The 19,694-nt window shown below is 36.1% G+C and overlaps 1 protein-coding gene across 3 annotated transcripts in view; it reads left to right on the top strand.

Moving 5' to 3' along the window:
• Positions 1–17,241, top strand: part of WAPL (WAPL cohesin release factor) — a 104,486-nt gene extending 87,245 nt beyond the window's left edge. For all 3 annotated transcript variants that reach the window (XM_027846321.1, XM_027846322.1, XM_027846320.1), the window contains 10 exons: positions 2,455–2,566; positions 3,247–3,344; positions 4,411–4,487; positions 5,503–5,678; positions 6,087–6,202; positions 6,544–6,702; positions 10,531–10,738; positions 11,901–11,989; positions 14,372–14,467; positions 14,824–17,241. In XM_027846321.1, coding sequence (XP_027702122.1) covers positions 2,455–2,566; positions 3,247–3,344; positions 4,411–4,487; positions 5,503–5,678; positions 6,087–6,202; positions 6,544–6,702; positions 10,531–10,738; positions 11,901–11,989; positions 14,372–14,467; positions 14,824–14,889 — 1,197 coding nt within the window. In that variant the 3' untranslated portion in view covers positions 14,890–17,241. The remainder of the gene's footprint in view (positions 1–2,454; positions 2,567–3,246; positions 3,345–4,410; positions 4,488–5,502; positions 5,679–6,086; positions 6,203–6,543; positions 6,703–10,530; positions 10,739–11,900; positions 11,990–14,371; positions 14,468–14,823) is intronic.
• Positions 17,242–19,694: the final 2,453 nt, after the last annotated feature.

The raw sequence follows: 19,694 nt of genomic DNA, 5'->3' as shown, positions 1-19,694 counted from the left end.
ACCCTAGCTCCTTTTCCCTCCAGAATAACATATTCCAAGCCTCTGTTTATTTTTAGTTTTCAGCATTCACTTCCATGAGATTTTTTAGTTCCAGATTTTCTCCACATCTTTCCCCACCCAAAGACGAAATGCAATGTGATAAAAAGGTTCTGCATATACATATGTTCATATTAAACCTATTTTCACATTAGTCATGTTGTAAAGAAGAATTAGAACCAGTGGGAGAATCCACACGAAAGAAGAAACAACAACAACAAAAAAAAGATCAAATAGTGTGCTTCAATCTACATTCAGACTCCATAGTTCTTTTTCTGGATGTGAACATAATTTTCCTTCATGAGTCCTCTGGAGTTGTCTTGGATCCTTGCATTGCTGAGAGGAGATGAGTCTGTCCAAGTTAGTCATCACACGTTGTGGCTGTTACTGTGTACAGTGTTCTCCTGGTTCTAGTCACTTCACTCAGCATCAGTTCATTTAAGTCTTTCCAGGTCATTCTGAAGTCTGCCTGCTTGTCATTTCTTATAGCACAATAGTTGAATTGGTTCTTTCTGACGGCTTGCAGTATTTTCTCCTTGACCTGGGACCTCTCGAATTTGGCTGTAATGGAAGTTTTCATTTTGGAATCTTAAGATGTGATCAGTACATTCTTTCCATTTCTACTTTACCCTCTGGTTCTAGGATATTAGGACACTTTTCCTTAATTTCTTGAAGGATGATGTCTAGGTTCTATTTTATTTTATTTTTGGCTAGACAATGGGGTTAAGTGACATGTCTAAGGTAACACAGCTAGTAAGTGTCTCGTGTCTGAGGCCGGATTTGAAATCAGGTCCTCCTGACTTCAGGGCCAGTGCTCCATCCACTGCGCCATATAGCTGCCCTTTAGGTTCTATTTTTTATCATGGCTTTCAGGTAGTCCAGTATTTCCTAAATTATCTCTTCTTGGTCTATTTTCTAGGTCATTTGTTTTTCCAACAACGTATTTCATATTTTCTTCCATTTTTTTTCCCTTTCAATTTTGCGTTATTGTTTCTTGATGTCTTATGGAGTTGTTAGCTTTCCCCAGTTCTAATTTTTAAGAAATTGTTTTCTTCAGTGAACTTTTGTACCTTTTCCATTTGGTGAATCCTGCCTTTTAAGGAGTTATATTCATTGAATTTTTGTGCATCTTTCCATTTGGCCAATTCTTCTTTTTAAGGAGTTTTTCTCTTCAGTGGATTTTTATGCTGCTTTTACCATTTGGCATATTCTGTTTTTTAAGGTGTTGTTTTCTTAAGTTTTTTTTTTTTTTTGGTGCCTCCTTTACCAAGGTGACTCTTTTTTTTTTGTTTTCTTCTATCACTCTCATCCCCACCCCCATTAACCCCCCTCAGTTTTTCCTCTATCTCTCTTATTTGATTTTTAAAATCCTTTTTGAGTTCTTTTAGGAATTCCTGTTGGGCCTAACACCAGTTCTCATTTTTGCGGCTTTTCATGTAGTCCTTTTAACGTTGGCCTTCTTCTGAGTTTGTGTTTTGCTCTTTCCTGTCACCCTACTGACTTTCTATAGTCAGGTTCTTTTTTATTGCTGTTTCCTCTTTTTTCCAGCCTATTTCTTAACTTTTAACTTTGGGATTAAAAAAAGCTCCTGGGCTGGAGGTGGCACTGTCCTAACCTTTAGATTTTTCCTGCTGTTCTTTTCTGAGCTAATTCTGATGGTCTGTAAGTTTTCATTTCTTCCTGGCCTGTGTGATATGTGAGATCACAAACGTCCTCTTCCTCTCTGGGACTGTGACCCAGAATCTTGGATGGGCAATGCAATGGAATCCTGCTCCCAGGGCCAGCAGTGGTTCCGCTAGAACTCCTACTTACTGATTGTCAGACCTTCCTACCTTCTGTGGACTGACAACCACCGTTTGCTGGATTGCATTCCACTCTCAGCCCTGTGAGACAGACCTTTCCTGATAATAATGTAAATTGTCTTGGGCTGGAAAATTGTTTCATCCCCATCCTTTTGTTGGTTCTGCTACTTCAGAATTTGTTTGGAGGCATTATTTTAACATTGTGTAGAGGGGAATTTGGGTGAGCTTAGGTGAATCTCAGTCTTTATTCCACCATTTTTGGTCCACCCTTGAGTAGATAGAATTTTGATACTTAGTAGTGATAGCAACTTCTCAGTTCAGACGAATATATTTTTAAAAGGAGGGGGAAATAGATTTTGCATGAGAAAAAAATTTTTTTTGTGGTAACTTGTAGGTAATATATACACATGGATGTTCACACAGAATGGGTTATAGTTTTCTTTTTCTTTCATTGAACCCTTTCCTATATCATTCATTCTGTTTAACATTAGTAATATTTTATTGTGTCATTCCATGCAAATGTTATCTTGCAATTATTTTGGTCTGTATCAGTAACAGTTATATATGAGAGTTGTTGCTAAAGTGTTGTGCATTAATAGTAAATTCTGATTTTCAGACAGGGCATTTAGCAATGGAGACATTATTGTCCCTTACTTCAAAGCGAGCAGGAGACTGGTTTAAAGAAGAATTGCGCCTTTTGGGTGGTCTTGATCATATTGTAGATAAAGGTATGCAAGACATAAATTTCCTGTAACATTTAAAATTTTTAATTAGGATCTACAAAGGAATGTGTTTTCACCTTGCCTCTGTAAAGAGCATATTTATTATTTGATATTAACACACTAAATTAAATGGATTTTTTATGTTGTCAGTTTGAAAAGCCCAATTACTATATCATTTACCTGTAGTTTGTTGTTTTTTAATTTCACAATTAGCATAAAACAATACAAATTTTCATGCTGTTGAAATAGAAATTTTTAAAAAGTGATTATAATCTATCCATGTTTCGTCTTTTAAATGGAGCTACTATCTGGCCCTGCAACCAAAAATACTGTGCTTGACTGGTTTCTTGCTCACGTTTTGATTTAGCAAAAATATGACGTTCATGTGTAAGGTAGGATCGGGGGTCTTGTATACCTTTGAAGATTCACACACACACACATATATCCCCAAGACAGTTTTAATAAATCTTGAAATTTGTTTAAAACAGGTATCTCTTTGACCCTGTTATAAGGGGCTTTAATTTCTGACCTAGTGTAGTACTTATAAGGTGACCTCACAGTTAAACCCTCCAATAATGTTAGATAAACACCTGTTTTTATTAGTAATATAAATATGCCTTAAATGTATAAGTTTTAGAATTCTATATTTTCATGACAGATATGTTTTTCCTCCTGTTTTTTCATAGTAAAAGAATGTGTGGATCATTTAAGTAGTGATGAAGATGAAGAGAAACTGGTAGCTTCATTATGGGGAGCAGAAAGGTGTTTACGGGTTTTAGAGAGTGTAAGTATAAGTTGATTTAGGATAAAATTTTGGGGACAATATCTTAATAACTATGCCTATCATCTTTTTATGTGTAAATTCATCAAAAGAAGTTCTTTTTGCTCCAAAGATTTTATTTTTATTTCCAAAAATTTGTCAAGTAACTAATTGGCAGTGCATTAAATGAATGGTTAATTGTGGGTTATGTTATGTGGCCAAAATTGTAAGTCTGTATAATTTTCTTTTAAAACCCATCAGATCTGATTAATAGGCAGCATCGTTATAATAGAAAGAGCACCAGATTTAAAGTCAAAGGACCTGAATATAAAGTACCACTCCAGTCCTTGGTCATCTCCAGCCAGTTACTTCTCTTTATATCTCAGTTTCCTCTTGTGAACCAGGGCATTAAGAATCTTCAAATTGCATATGATATGAGCTAATGAGAAGAGCATTGGAATGGAGTCAGAATGAGACCTCTGTCCCAAGCTTGCTGTTTACCACTTTTTGGGTTTCAAGCAAGTTACTTACTCACCCTGGACCTTGGTTCCTCATTTCTAAAATTAGAGGATTAAATCAGATGGTTTCACAGGTTCCTAGGAACGTATGTGCTAAGTGGTATCATTTTCTTTCTGCCTTATTTGAAATTGTATCAGAATGTTGTTTTAAAATAATTTGTTTGAATTGAACAATTACTGATATTAAAATAAGTTTGCTGTGTATGGGCCCAGTGTGATTTATTTTTAAAGTATGTCTGTTAAATAACACTGTGGGTTATTCCAAAAGTGGTTTATTCTCCTGATTGTTTTACTTGGTTAGTTTCTAACCAGCTTAGTGTGGGGTTAGCACCTCACACATCAGAGGTGCACTCGCACTTAGTAAATGGGCTTTATGAGAATTAAGCTGAACTTTGCTTTATTGTATTTCTGTAGTTTAACAAATGATGTTAACTCAGTTTAACATCCACTGTAGATTGGAAAGTGTTTTCAGGGAAGGTAGGTGTCAATAAATTCTTCTGTTTTCCTAGATAAATGCATAGCAGAATCAAGTCTGTAATACTTTATTAAGTAATATATTTTTTCCTATTTAGGTAACAGTGCATAACCCAGAGAATCAAAGCTACTTGATAGCATATAAAGATTCACAGCTTATTGTTTCATCAGCAAAGTAAGTCCTAAGATAGAAGATAGAACTTCTTAAAAGAGAAATTGTGGTATGAAAGGATATTCTCTTGTAATCAAACCCAGCAAATGTACTGGTAGGGTAAAAACTCTGCTGGCTGTTCTTGATTCCCAGTTTGTTGCCACTGTTGGAATGGAATTCAGACCAAATGCTATCTATACATGTAGCCAAGAGACTGGTTTCAGCTTTGTAAGCCAGGATGAACTGGCATCCAGTATCCCAGACCAAGTGTTATAAAAGACTAACTGCCCCTCAGTCAGGCCCCCTGCAAAAGATGAAGATTACCACCTCCCCGATGCCCCCCAGAGCAGCTGTTCCCCAGCAGACACTGAAATGAAAACAGTCAGGCTTTTTAGGAAGGTCATCCTAGGGAAAGGGTCAGGAAACAATCTTAACATGTTAGGAAGTAATGGTTAGAGAGTCTTTCTCAGAATATAGTGGAACAGATTAACATCTTTCTTTCTTCCAGTCTGATTCTGTGCTTTAAAGAATATGCTTTCTTGTGGAATGCTTAGAATAACTAGAGTCCCATTTGATAAAATTCTTGCTGCTTGCAAGGTGCTCACAGCTAGATTAAATGTATTACCAAGACAGTGGCTACAATGTATCCTAACATGGAGAGGAACATTATCCCAAAAGATATTTTCTTTATTGGAGGTGTGGGAGGATCGGTTCTATGGCATCCTTTGTACTGAGTGTTGAATCTTTAAGGTAGCATAAGAGTACTTGTGGGAGATACAGTGAGATAGATCAAGAAGAAGTAATTCTTGAAAACAAGGAATTAGACATAGGAACTGTATAAAGAAGAATCATACTGGTAAGATGCCTACTTTTACTGTCCTCAGGGGGATCTGAAAAGTTAATGTAAATTTAAGGTAAACCACAAAGTTGAACATAAGGAGAAATAGAGATCTGTGTTTGAAAGAAATTCAAAGGTATAAGTAATTTTAAAACATTAAAATGAAATGACTTGTCTGATAGCTAATGTTTTTCTTTTCAGAGCTTTACAGCATTGTGAAGAATTGATACAACAGTATAACCGTGCAGAAAATAGCATATGTTTACCTGACAGTACGCCTCTCCCGCACCAGAATGTAACTAACCATGTGGGTAAAGCAGTACAAGACTGCATGAGGGCCATCATTGGTGTGTTACTCAATTTAACTAATGATAATGGTAAGTAGTCTTTTCTTTTTTTTTTTTTTTTTTTTTTTAACTGTTTCCTGATTACAATATACTATACTGCGTTTTGCAGAAAAAGCAAATTATTTTCAAAACTGTTTAACTTCTTCATTTACGTAGAGGTGATCTACCAGGGAATAATCTATCAATAACTGTCTTATGATTAATTACTAGTCATTCTAGAAATAAGGGAATTTCCAGAACCAGTTCAGAAGATGAAACAGGAATTAATATCAGCAGTTGATGTCTCGTGTTCATTGTTTTGAGTGTGAAAGAAAGAGCATTACATTTAAAAACTTTTAGACATGCTCTTGCATCCTAATTTTTAATTTCCATTTGTTGATATATTGTTTGTATGAAGGAATAGATGTCTAAAAACCTGTACTTGCAAAATTCTTTCAGAATGGGGCAGCACCAAAACAGGTGAACAGGATGGTTTGATTGGCACAGCAATGAATTGTGTGCTTCAGGTTCCAAAGTTCCTACCTCAAGAACAAAGATTTGATATCCGAGTGCTGGTAAGATGAAATTCCATTTTTAAAAACATGGAGAAAAATGAGCTTTTGCAAATAACAGAGGAAAAAAACTTCCCTTTGAAGCCTTGTATCAGTAAAAGGCAACAATGATATTCTTTATGTTAGAGTTTGAATATGCTTTTTTAAAAAAAATTCTCCTAATAAAACAAAATAATGAAATGTGGACCTAAATTTGGGACATAATTGATTCTGGCGTTTGATAAAGATAAAACTTTCAGGGTGGAGAGATATAGTCATAGTTGTGCTACATTTGGCTAAAAATAAAAGGATGTCTAGACTTTAGTTTTATTTCTCTTTGTTAAAAAGAAAACTTATTTTTGTAGGGCTTGGGTCTACTAATAAATCTAGTAGAATATAGTGCGCGGAATCGGCACTGTCTAGTCAATATGGAAACATCAAGCTCTTTTGACTCCTGTGCTGCAGAAGGCGATGACAGTTTAAGGATCGAGGGACAGATTCATGCCGTTCAGGCCTTAGTGCAGGTAAGTGACAACTTCAAACTGCAAAGGACATCTTGTCAGTAACTTCTATTACAGTGAATAAATGTTAGAGAATTTTCTGTACTAGATCTTAGTTCCTTCCTTTGTTTACACATTTAAGCATTTTGTGGACTTGAAGTATATTAATATTTGTCTTGTTTTATTTTTTCTCATTTCAATGCTACTTTTTGCAATTGACCTGTTCTTACATATAGAAAAACTTTGATCTGAAGTATACGGTGTGGTTGGTTTGGACTAATAATGTTGGTTTTGGTTTAAATATGGTATTGAGGAGTTTCATTCTCTATGGGCTAGTCCCAACCTTCTATGTTATTAATAGGTGTGTGTAGTGGAAAGAACATTGGTTTACATCCCAGGTCTGCTTACTCAGTAGCTTTGTGATTTTGGGAAAGGTATGTCCTCTCTGACTCTCAGTAATCCTCATCTATAAAATGAGGGGGTTGAATTAGGTCTCTTTCACCTCTAAATTCAATGGGTATGGGACTGGTGTGTGTGTGTCTGTCTGTCTTGGTCACAAGGCAGCATCGAGGAAGAAAATTTCAATGGCTCCAGAAATACTTTAACCACGGCTATAAGCCCATGCCCTAATAATGTTGGATTGGTATAATTTTTCTTATAAAAGGCAGTGTGTTTACAATTTTTTTTTTTTAATTTCCCAAGTGGATGATCTGTAATGACTGGTTCCCCCTAAGACAGTAAACAATTATTAAATACGTTCTATATGCCTTGTACTCTGATAGACACTGGCAGAAGAAATGGAATGCCTTGACCTGCTCGCCACAAAACCTGTTACTTAGCCCCAAAGAGTGTGGCTAAATTATGATGTTTTTTAATCTAGTTTAACCTGAGAGAAGACAGAAGCCTTTTCTTTCTTTCTTCTCCCCTGCAACTTGGAAATAGCACATTACCTATTCCTTACATTTTTTTTTTTTAAAGCAGTTGGGGTTAAATGACTTGTCCGGGGTCACACAGCTAGTAAGTGTCAAGTGTTTGATCTGGGACCAAATTTGAATTCAGGGCCGGTGCTCTATCCACTGCACCACCTAGCTGCCCTTCCTTACATCTCTTTTAGGGTTTTACTCGTAAGTACTATATGATAAAATAACAGCTTTAATGATAAAGGTCTTATCAATTTTTCTTGGTGTTTTCCCACTCACCCACCAATAGCCCTCTTAGTGCAGTAAGCAAAATCCAGAAATCTAGTCCCTGTTTTCCCTGACAGGTAGCAGAGGCCAGTAGGTATAAATTAGATCTTTCCATGAAAAGTGACTTCTGGACTGGTCTCAGGTCACTCCTTTACACAGAGGGTTATTGAAAGTTAACTAGTATAGTTATCTACCCATCTTCCCCTCCACCACTTCCCCCCCCCCCCCCAAATAGCTTGAAACATTTTGTTCTAAATTCAGATAAGAAATATAATACAATGAGATTTCAGTTTTAAAATTATTGCATTGCAGATTATTGTAGTCAAATCTGAATCTCATAAGAAATTGACATTCATTTTGAATGTCATGGTGGTCTTCAGCCACTTTTTAGGAAAATGCCATTTGTGGTCTAGATCTGTATGGTCCCAAAATACCATGATTACATCCAAATAACCTTTGGTTCTATATTTTTAATATTTTCCTTTTTAAGGCTGGAGTCTTAAACAGAATTTTTTAAATTCAACTAAGAAGTTTAGAATAAATATGAATTTGTGAACCTGTGTTATTTACACAGCAGGACTTAATACCCACAAGGCCTTTCTTCCCAGGTGATCCCCTGAATGAGGCTCACAAGTTGCAGCATGGTATAGAAAGAGCACTGGACTAGGAGTCAGAAGACCTGGGTTCACATGCCAGCTCTGCCACTTACTAGCTGTGTGACCTTGGGCAAGTCATTTAACCACTCTGAGCCTTGGAGTTTTTTCATCTGTCAGATGGTTGTAATAATTCCTGCCCTTATCTGCCTTGCAGAATTGTGAGGATTAAATGAAGTAGTGTGAAAGCATTTAGCAATATAGGAGGCCATGTAAATGTCAGGTGTTGCTGTGTTTTGTTGTTTAACGTTTTAAATCATCATACTGAGTGACAATTAGTTAGCAGTGGCTATTTGAGATGAGACCAGTAGGCTCTCCAGCTCAGATATTCATTTCTGTCATAAACATCGTGAGATTTAAATGGAAGCAGTTAGTTGCCCTTCATTTGCAGTATCCTCAAGATGAGGGAGATAGATATCCCCCAAATCTGCCTGTCCTCCCCTACATAACTGGTTTTGCTCTAGCTGTGAGTTAATTTAAATCTGTTTGTTTTCAGACTTATTACCCAACATTCTTGTCCTCTAAAAAGCTTGGTGGTACTATGTGTCCAAAATGAAGCCTTTTTATTGTCAAAAGTTATTATTTTCTTCTGTTTTTCCAGGATTGGGTTTAAATGTCCTTTTTCTCCCTCTACAAACTCTTCCTGGATTTATAAACTGTTTGTCTTTCCAGTTTGAGGCGTTCTGATTTCCTTAGTCTCTTCTCACATGGAAGCTAATCCCATCCTTTGGTTAGTTTAGTTGATTTTAACATTTCTAGTTCTGTTATTTCTTTCTTAAGATTTGATGACCAGAACTGCATGTAGTCTTATATCATTTTATATACATGAGGGCTCCAGGGTACTGCTTTTTTCCCCTTCTTGTTTCTAGTACTCTTGTTATATACTTAACCTTTTTTTCCCCCTTTTAATTGTTTCAGCATCTATTGCATTAGAGCTACTGTAGAAAAATCTGCAACAATTTCTAGTTCCCTTCTCTAAGTTATAGCTGATGTTCAGAAACCATCATGCATAAACAATTGGGGCTTCTCCCCTACTGCCCCCCAAGTACATTACTTTATACTTGCTCAAATAGAAATTTGTATATTTTTCTGCATGCTTACATATTCTTCTAAAATCTACCTGTAATTTGTCTCCTTTGGTTTGACATCTTAACCCTAGGTGAATTTTAATATCTATCTTTTTCATTTTGTACTTCCTTTTCCAAGCCATTGATAAAAATATAAATGAAATTGATCCCTAGGGTAACCTAATGCTTCCCCATTAAAGCCCCTATTTATCCGTACCCCTTTTTTCCTGTCTTTAAGTCAGTTCTCTCTGACATTAAAAAATTAAAAAACAAACCACTGTTTCAGTCCCACCATTAATCATTGTATTTGTAAAAACTAACCTTTGATTAGGGGAACAACACCTGAATAAATAACTTCCACTCGTTTTTCCTTGTCTGTATGTTTATTCTCTCAAAAAATTCCATAACTTTATCAAGAATGATTTCCTTGTAAAGAAGCCGTGTTGCCTTTCTACAGTAGCTTGCCGTTCTCTCAGAATTCCGTAATTCTTCTCTTGTCCTGTCCCATTTATTTCATCAGATCTAGGCTTACTTTTCTAATGCCTGTCATGCTTTCTCTTCAAAATTCTAATTAGTCTTTCTGTTTTAGCAAAGTTATTGTGACATTTCAGACTTGCAACAACAAAAATCTATTGGTTTTCAAAAATAACATGTGAAATTAAAGTGATTTTTTGAGAACAAACGAGTGTTGTTGCAGTATGGTCGACCATACACAAAGTGTGGGCTTTGTGCTATTTATTGGCCAGGAGGTTTGGTTTGCCCTGATGTCGATGTAGCACGAAGGCAAAGGAAAGTATCAATGTCATCCTCCTTTTTCACCATTTAGTGTTAGTATCTTCATGGAATAACTTTGTTTTTTAAAGTAGGGAGTCCCTTACATGCATGTATACATATATGCTGTTAAGGGTGATCTGTTTTTAACTGTTTGTAAACTGTTTTAATTAGTTATTCTTGGAGCGTGAGCGAGCAGCCCAGTTGGCCGAAAGCCAAACCGATGAACTGATCAAGGAAGCTCCCGCTGCTCAGCATGATCAAAGCGGAGAATGGCAAGAAACAAGTGGGGAGATCCAGTGGGTGTCTGCTGAAAAGACAGATGGGACTGAAGAGAAAGATAAAAAGGAAGAGGATGACGAAGAGCTTGACCTCAATAAAGGTATGTTTGATGTTTTTGAGGGGGTGAATGTGAAGCAGAAATCTACCTGTATTTTGAAGTTAAGTTGATTTTTCTAGGTATCTCCAGGTTAATTTTAATCTTTTCCCATTATTTCCTCTCATTGTGAAACTTAATTGTCTATTTATCTCTAATGTTCACGTACATTTACGTAGAACTTTACAGTTTATACTACATTTTCATGTATAGCCGCATATTTAATATTTACAAGTTTGTGGCTAGGACATGGCAGACGATAGCATCAGTTTTTTTTGAACTAGGGAAATTAAGGTTAAGATTAAGGTGACTTGCCTATAGGTCACATGTTGAGAATCCTAATCTGGCATATTCGTTCTGTAGCTTTCAATTATAACTGGATTCTATAATAAATTTGGAGTTAATACTTAATATGACAACTTGGTATTGCAGCATTGGAGTTTGAAATATTTGCTTTACTTTTTTTTTTTTTAAGTAAACATTTATGTACTTATGGGAAAGAACAACAGGGCAGCTTGTTACTTAGAAATTTAAAAATCATGAGGTCTGAGTTCTAATCTAAGCTCTGACTAGCATGGTATGCCAATTCCAAGGGAGCCATCACCTTTAGTTAGGGGTAGGTGCCTTTTCATAAATACTTTGTCCTATTTGCTCCTTGTTCCTGCTGTTTCTGTTAACAATTCAGACTAGCTTCTAGAGTATAATTAAGGTTAAGTTCCAGTCTGTCTCCTTTTGGTAGATGCAATTGAGCCTCAATTTTTTTCCTTCTATAAATTAAAGGGATTTGATTAGTAGATAATCTCTAAAGTTTCCCCCAGCTCTAAAAATGTAATCCTTTTATTGTGGTTTCTTCTAGCCTTATTTTGAAATAAGATCCATCCTCATTATCTGTTCAGGGGGCAATGAAATAACCAGGGACAAAATATGGAGATAATTTCTAGCCTAATTATCTCAGATTCTATTACTCAAGGCCATGCATTTATATAGTTGTGTTCCTTTTTTAAAGTTGATGTACAAAATGTAGCTCCTTTCTTTGACTTTTAAGCCTAAAACAGTTTTTGTAATTGTAGGAAAGTAAGATACTTATACTATAATAATAAAAGTTCTTTTTTTAAGAAACACACGATACTATTGTTTCTTCAAATTCCCTAAAAATACTTGTTTTTAGCCCTTCAACATGCTGGCAAGCATATGGAAGACTGCATCGTGGCCTCGTATACAGCACTGCTTCTTGGCTGTCTCTGCCAGGAGAGTCCAGTAAGTTACACAGTTCAATTTAACTTTGTAGAATTGTAAATTTATTTTTGGACTGGCAATTTTATGCATTTTATATGTCAATTTCAGCTTTTTGTTTTTGTTGGGGTTTTTTGTATCTTTTTGTTTTTTTTTTTGGTTTTGTTCTGTTTTGTTTTTTGGCCATTTCATTGTGACAAAGAGAAGGCAGGAGATAATTTAGTTTGCGTGTTACTTTCATATTTTTATCAAAACTATTTGAGTCTCCTTTCTTTGTTGTCTGAGCAAACTTTGTCCCATAGGTGTAATTTTATTTAAAATACTGTTAGATTGTTCCTTTTTCTTTTGTAAAAGTAGTTTGTGGATCACTAATTAACAAAATGAGTCATTTATAATCCATAGAATGTGAGACATCATGTGGAAGATGAAAAGTACTAGAATACAAGCCACTGAGCTTTTAGAATCATGTATTATATGAAATGACTCAAGAAAAACCTAGCTGGGATATATCAGAAGTGGGACTTGAACCCAGGACTTCTTCACAGGAGGCTGGCTCTGGAGAGTCCACTGACAGCCAATGATTAGTTGGAGTCAAGCCCAGCTTTACATAGGGCAGCAGGTGAGATGAGGGTCAGGATGAGGAACAGGTGTTCAGGTTGTTTGATTTTTTAAATAGGTCCCAAAGTATGGAAAAGACTATACTTAAAAGTCAAAAAGGATTCTAATACAGAGCCCAAGCAGAACGATTTAGAAAGGAGGTAATTTTCTCTTCTGTAATTGCAGAGAAAATATGGTTGCATGAATGTGGTTTTCCTAATTAACCATGCTGAAAATCTTTTGAGTTATTCTTATTGAGTACCATTTTTTAAAACTCAACATGAGTTTAATTCCATGAATTCACCTCAGTACTTACAGAACAAAGTTTAAAATTACTTTGCCTAGTATTTGACGTCCTCTTATCCTACCTTTTTTGCTTGATATTATCTCAAGCAATGACACTGCTAATCCTACCTCGATTACTACATGCCCCTACCCTATTGTCTTCTTTTCTTCTTGCCTTTCCAAGTCCTGGCTCAACTCATACCCTACTTCCTTTTGTAAAATATTAAAAAACTCTAGTTTTATGCCTGTATCTTGGTAATTATTCTTAGTGTTCAGTATCTTCTAAGTATTTATATGGGAATATCATCTCTGCAAAATCGTGAGCTTCTTGAGCTGAGGAACCATGCCTCTTGTTTCTTTTTGCATCTTGCCTGGTGATTAGGCACTTGGTATTTACTGAATTACATAACCTTTCTCCAGTGAATTAAGAGGTCGTTAGTTTGATGTTAACAAAAGGTTTGAGGGCCTTAAGGCCCCCTTAACGTAGAAGCATTGAATGTCAACCCAAGCAAGAGACGAACAGAAGAATTGCATGGCAATGTAAGACATGTTGGCTGAACACAGGAATGTTTTTGTTTCTTGCCAGACAATCAGTCAACATTTATTAAGCGCTTACTGTGTGCCAGGCAGGCAGCTAGGTAACACAGAAGATAGAGTACTGGTGTGGAGTCAGGAAGACCTGAATTCAAAGAGCCTCAGACACTTTATTAGCTGGGCAAGTCACTTCACTTCTGCCTGCCTCTGTTTTCTCAATTACAAAAGGATCATGAAAAGCAAATGGCAAATCACTCCAGTATCTTTGCCAAGAAAACCCCAGATGGGATCACCAAGAGTCAGAAGTGATTGAGCAACAGTAACGTGCTGATAGTGTGCGTGCATAATGCTGGGGACACAAAATTGGAAGAAATTCAAGGTCTTTTATAGATATTGACATTTTTTTTTCACCTGTTATCCAGGCCGCTTCATGTAATCTTAAGACACTGTCTTAATTGTAGCAAAAAAGAATAAGTTAAAAATTTCAGGGACAGGGCAGAGAAGTGAGTCTTTCTATGACCTCAAGCCTTTACACATCTATTCTGACATTGTCAGGTTTGGGGAAACTGGTTAATAACCACCTTAATTCTCAGGACACTAATTTGTAACTAAATGTAGTATTTTATAACATTTGGATTTTAAGGTTAGGTGCCTCCTAATTCCCATGTCTCAGAATCCCAGGTTAGTATTGGTTGCCTCTGACAAGATTTGTTCCTCTAGTTTTCACAGTTGTTCCCCTCCCCCAAGAATGTGGATTCTCATGAGCCACGAAACTGTGTACCAGCTACTTTTTCCTTTTTTTTAATCTGTCAGCATACATAGCAACTGCCTTTTGGGGGCCATTTTCATTTCCCAGACATCTTGAGCTGACTAAATAGCTGGTCTTTTGAAAGTATGCATGGGTCATGTGTAGAAACTTAAGCAAAACATACTTTTATTTTTTTTGTGCAGATAATTGCAAATATTTATCGAATTAAAATGTTTCCACAGATCAATGTGACTACTGTGAGGGGGTACTTACCTGAAGGGGACTTTTCAATAATGACTGAAATGCTCAAAAAATTTCTCAGTTTCATGAATCTTACCGTAAGTAGCATATGTTTAAAAGTGTGTTTTTGCTCTTCCTTTCTTAGAGCCTTATGGGCTTTTTAATACTCAAATTGTCAGTGCAGACTGAAATACTGAGGGCTATGGTGGGAAATTAGTGGAAAATACGAAGTAGATGTCCTTTATTTTAGACTAATTTTATGTATTGCTTGAATTTTTTATCTTGTGGAATGCCAGAACTCTGCCCCTTAGAATATTCCTTTTTGTCATCAGGGTATTATTTTGAAGTTGGATTGCCTATTTTGCAGTTTTCAGCACAGTGAATATGAAGGAACTACAACTTTGAATGCTTACTTTATTCATATCTTTGGTTTCTGTTACTTTCTTGCCCACAGTGTGCTGTTGGAACCACAGGCCAGAAATCTATCTCTAGGGTGATTGAATACTTGGAACATTGCTAGATAGTTCATTTCCGCTGCGGGCACTCACTCATGCTGGAGCCACCCTTAGACAAAGGAAGAAGTCATGAAAGAAGTCCTTGATGATACACCGAGAGCATTCATCTGTGTCCTTCGTGTTCGGATTTTAAAGCTCCTACCTGGTCTCTTAATCATGCATTCTGCATTTGCTAAATGACAGTTACTACATCAATCTGCAGCTATCAAAAATGAGGGGGGAAAGATTCTGATGAAAAAACACAGGCTCTAAATGATGTAGTGCAGTATTTAAATGTCCATATTTTGGCAGGATTTACCTTTGCTCCCCTTCTTTTCTTGCTTTGTCCTGGCAGGTATAAAGGCGAGAAAACTTGCTGCTGATAATGCAACTGCTGTGCATGCTGAGCCACTGTTGTCATGCCAGCCAGGTGCAAAAACAGCTTTGCTACTGAGGTATCAGACAGGTGTTCGAAGCACATTCTGGACAGCAGCATAGCTCCTTTCTTGAGTCTCATTTGCTTTTGCTTTTTTGTTGAATGAATCCAAAATCATAAAATAAAGCTTTTAGGTAATTTTGTGATTTTTAACTACTGTCTATATTTAAAATTTGTTGGAATCCAAAGAGGCAAGAATTGGATAGTTTATTTTTTTACTCGTGACCAGGTTCAAGTTGTTGGACTATTTTTCATTTCTAAGAACATCCTAAACCATAGAAAATTACATACCATTAAATGTCATAGTTCTAGACAGCATGCAAGAAAATAAGCAATCCAACAGTTTGAAAGGGAATATTATATGAAAATGCAGTGATTCTAAATGTTGTGCCCTGTTAAGGATAAAATGGAATATCAGTCCCAGGGTAGTTTACACTTAATTATAGGTTAAAAAAAAATCTTTGAAACACTGTTCTGTTTCAAGGGCGGACTCTAGATATATTTTATAATGCGCAGTGCAGTAGATATAAAGAAGCTAAAACACCAATGTGGAATTCATGTTTCCAGATAACATTTCTATTAGTATATTCTTCTATAGAATGGCAAAATCAAATGCATAAACATAAAGCCTTAAATTGCTGATTTAGAGAAGATCTTTTGTCCAAAGTCTAATTCATAGCAAAGCATGTTTGAATACTTTCATCGAACACAAAATCTCAGCAAATGCATTTTACATATTTCAGTTTGGAACATGGCAGTGATTTCTTGCTTTCATTATTATTCAGACCAATAAAACTTGGTAACTTTTTTCTTTTAAATTAAGCTGGTCTCAAATATTTGCAGGCTTTCCAGAGATCTATTTCATCAACATTTTTTAAATACCTGTATAGGTAATTATATCATGTTTCTTCATTGGATTTATAAAACTTGAAGCCATAAAAAAATGAGTTCGGTGTGTATTGGGGAAAATAGCTGAAAGTCTAATCTTTTCCCATTTAGACTTTGTTATTTCCTTGTATAAAGTTACAAATCTCTGCTCTTGTATCAGTGCCAGCTGTAATTATTTTTAATACAGTGGCTGCCTTCTATGTCTTCCTATTTTTGATAATGCAGATTGTTGGGGATTCTATAAGGAAGTAACTGATTAGAGGCAAATCCTGTTTTGTTTGTTTCTTCTTTTTCCTCCCTTTTCTCATCTAAGAACACATGCCAGTGTAACTTTGAAAAAAAAAATGAGGTCATGTTTGCCCTGGATATAAAAAATTAAGAGCAAATTGGTTTAAAATATGTATATGATGTTCACAGATAAATCAGCTAGATGCATTTTGTCTCTTTTTCGATTAATTTTAGAATAATGTTTTTTTCATTGATCTTTGGATTTCAGAAAACAGATGTAGGCTAAAGTGGCTAGTGGCAGATGGTAAGAAATAATGAAAAACTTAGAAATAATGAAGAAAATCAGGGCTAACTCCATTTCTCTGTTACACTGGTAATCGTTTTGAATGGGAATTGATTTACCTCAGTGTTTAACAGTTTTTTTTTTTTATAATAACCAATTGTCAAGCACTGATAGAGATGCAGAATTGGATGGGGGGAGTAGGGTGAAGTGGTCACCTTTGAACTGCAGTGCGTTTGTGTGTTTGGAACCCTCAGAGAACTCTGCATTCAAGGGTCTTTGAGGCTGACTTGCAAATTAACTAAAATTTTAAAGTAACTTTTTTTCCATTGTAAATATTTCTGTAAATACTATCAATTGGAAATTAGAACAGTAGAGTACTTTTCTGAATCCAATCCTATTTTTATTTTATACAGTATTTCTCAGCTGTGATCTTTGGAGCAAAAGCCAACGGCAGGAAAAAATAGTTTGTACCAGTTTCATGAAGTATGTCTTTGGGTTTTTGTAAATAATTTTAACTCAAATAAAATTGCTACTTTCAATATATACGTATATATATGTAGTCTTTAATATAATTTCTATAAGGTTTGAACATTTCATTTATGTAACATGGGCCGTCTACAGAAATAATGTTCCCATTCACTCATTTCTCCCCCACCATGGAAAAATTTTGTGTTTTAGAGAGAGTTCTTTCTAAAATGTGGGAATGTGGGTTGTCGTTTTTTTTATTTTCCCCCCATTTCCCTCCTTTTAAAATATTCTGAGCATGATTTTATTGATTGTGGGGGTTTTTTTGGTTTCTTTTTTTGGTTTATTTTGTTTCTTAGGGGCAATCAAAACCTAGATAACAGATATTCATAATAGCCTTCAAGGTCTGTTGAGTTTTACAGGTGACTCTGTTTTAGTAGAGATGATGTGTGCTGTTTAGGTATTCTATCTTTCCTTTTGGCTGCTATATCTGGCAGCATGTCTTTCTCTGGTGGTTATTGTGCTCTCATGACTTAAATTTATACAACTCTAGAAAATTTCAAAATACTTTTCTTGAATCTGTTCGGGTGGATAATGTATCATTAAACCATCTTCGAAAATGCAGAAACAGGCTTAGTAACTTGTACTTCAGGCATACAACTCAAGGCTTCTGTGACAGCAGAATCTTTTTAATCAGAGATAAGTAACTATCCCAGGTTTCTCATATTAACAGAGTAACTTGACCAAATGGATGATTACCTATAAAGCAAAGGCAAACAGTAACCATCATCTTTCAAATCACCTTTTCTGCTCATCCCTAGTTGTTATATTAGATTCAAATTTATTTGTACTTTTTATGTTTGCTTTAAGTCTTCTTATCCTTCTGAATTCTTGGTGTTCATCTTCTCTTATTATTTCCTAAAGAACTGCAGTTCAAGTGGACATCCAGTTCTTAGCTACCACGAAAGATTCTGCTATGAGAGACAACACCTGATTTTTTGGGGGTATCCACATAGCAGGAGCATGTCTAGGTCAGAGGCTGGACATTTTATTGTAATTCCAAATTGCTTTTCAGAATGACTTCGATCAATTCCAGCCTTCTAGTCTGAAGCAGTGTATTCATGTGCTTGTCTTGGCGAAGCTTCTCTTTTTCCTCATCCTTTACGTGAGAAGTAAAATGATTACACTCACGCTAGGTTTCAGGTTGTGCCAAGTGCTCAGGGAAACACAAAGGTGAAATCAAACCTTGCCCGAGATAAAACATATGCAAACAGCTATAATAATAATATAAGTTGAAATACAGTAGAGCACATAGGAGAGTTCAGGTAAGTGTGACCTTGGTGTAGCAGCGCTTTGAAGTGGTAAGGAGCTGAATGTGGATCCGCTGTACAGACCTCGGTTCAAACCTGACTTTCCTTGGGCCTTTGAACCTTGCTGCACTTCACTCAGTTCGCTCATCTGTAAAATGGCTGATGGTAAGTCATTCTGTCTTTTCAGTAATAACATTTTATCAGTGTTTCTATATGGCAGCAAGACGTGACCCACCACTCTCAAAAGAACTGAAAGTGAGCATCAGAGGCCATAGGGTTTGTATGTGGTCAGGGTCAGCAGGTTGTAACATAAAATCAACAAGAATTCTTGAGGCATTGTATGGTAGGAAGAGATGGGAGGTGTTTCCCCTCCACTCCTACCCCTATATAGCCATTATACAATGCTGCCTCATATCAGAACTAAGCACAAGGCACTGTCCAAATGAAACAAGTACTCAAGTAGTAAGTGCCCAAAATGTAATTTTAGGAAATTTTTCCTTTAAAAAAAAAAGCGACAGTGTAGAACAAAGAGTTCTTGCCTGGAAAGGGTGGTCCCTCGAATGTGTTTTTAAAAATATTTTGATAACTACATTTCAGTATAATTGTTTTCCTTTGAATTCCCATGTATTTGATGCATTTTAGATAATTATTCTAAGAAAGAGGTTTATAGACTTCACACAGACTGATGGCCCAGGGGGTCATGACACACAAAAATTAAAATTAAGAGAGCCTAGGGTTTCTGATTAGGGAGCCTAGTAGTTACTATCTGTGTAGGTGACCTTGGGCAAGTTGCTTAACTAAGGCCTTCCGTTTCTTCATCTTTACTTGTACTTTCTCTTGGCAACATTCGGCAATGACCATACTCCTCAATCACAAGTATTCCACTTCTTGGATTCATAACCCTGAAATTCTCTTTGCTCCAGCCCCCTTCAACCTATTCTTAGCCTCACCTTGACTTCTAGTCCCAGCATCCCTTAACTTCTCCCAGGTTATGAATTCCTGTTCATTTTCTTCCCCTCTTAGTCTTGACCTTGGAGTTAACCAATTAAATTACACACTACTTTTTATATATCACTAGCTCATAGCTTGCCAACTAGAAATCACAAATTTCTGTCACAACTGAATCCCTTACAATTCTGTTAATCTAATCTCAACTGGGCCTTCTGTGTTGCTGGCAATATTCTTGTCCTTTCCTAATTAACTCAATTTCATTCCCCATAG

The sequence above is a fragment of the Vombatus ursinus genome, unplaced genomic scaffold (genome assembly GCF_900497805.2).
Source record: "Vombatus ursinus unplaced genomic scaffold, bare-nosed wombat genome assembly UNPS02015129.1, whole genome shotgun sequence".
NCBI classification, from domain to species: domain Eukaryota; kingdom Metazoa; phylum Chordata; class Mammalia; order Diprotodontia; family Vombatidae; genus Vombatus; species Vombatus ursinus.
This window is presented reverse-complemented; position numbering and strand designations above follow the sequence as displayed.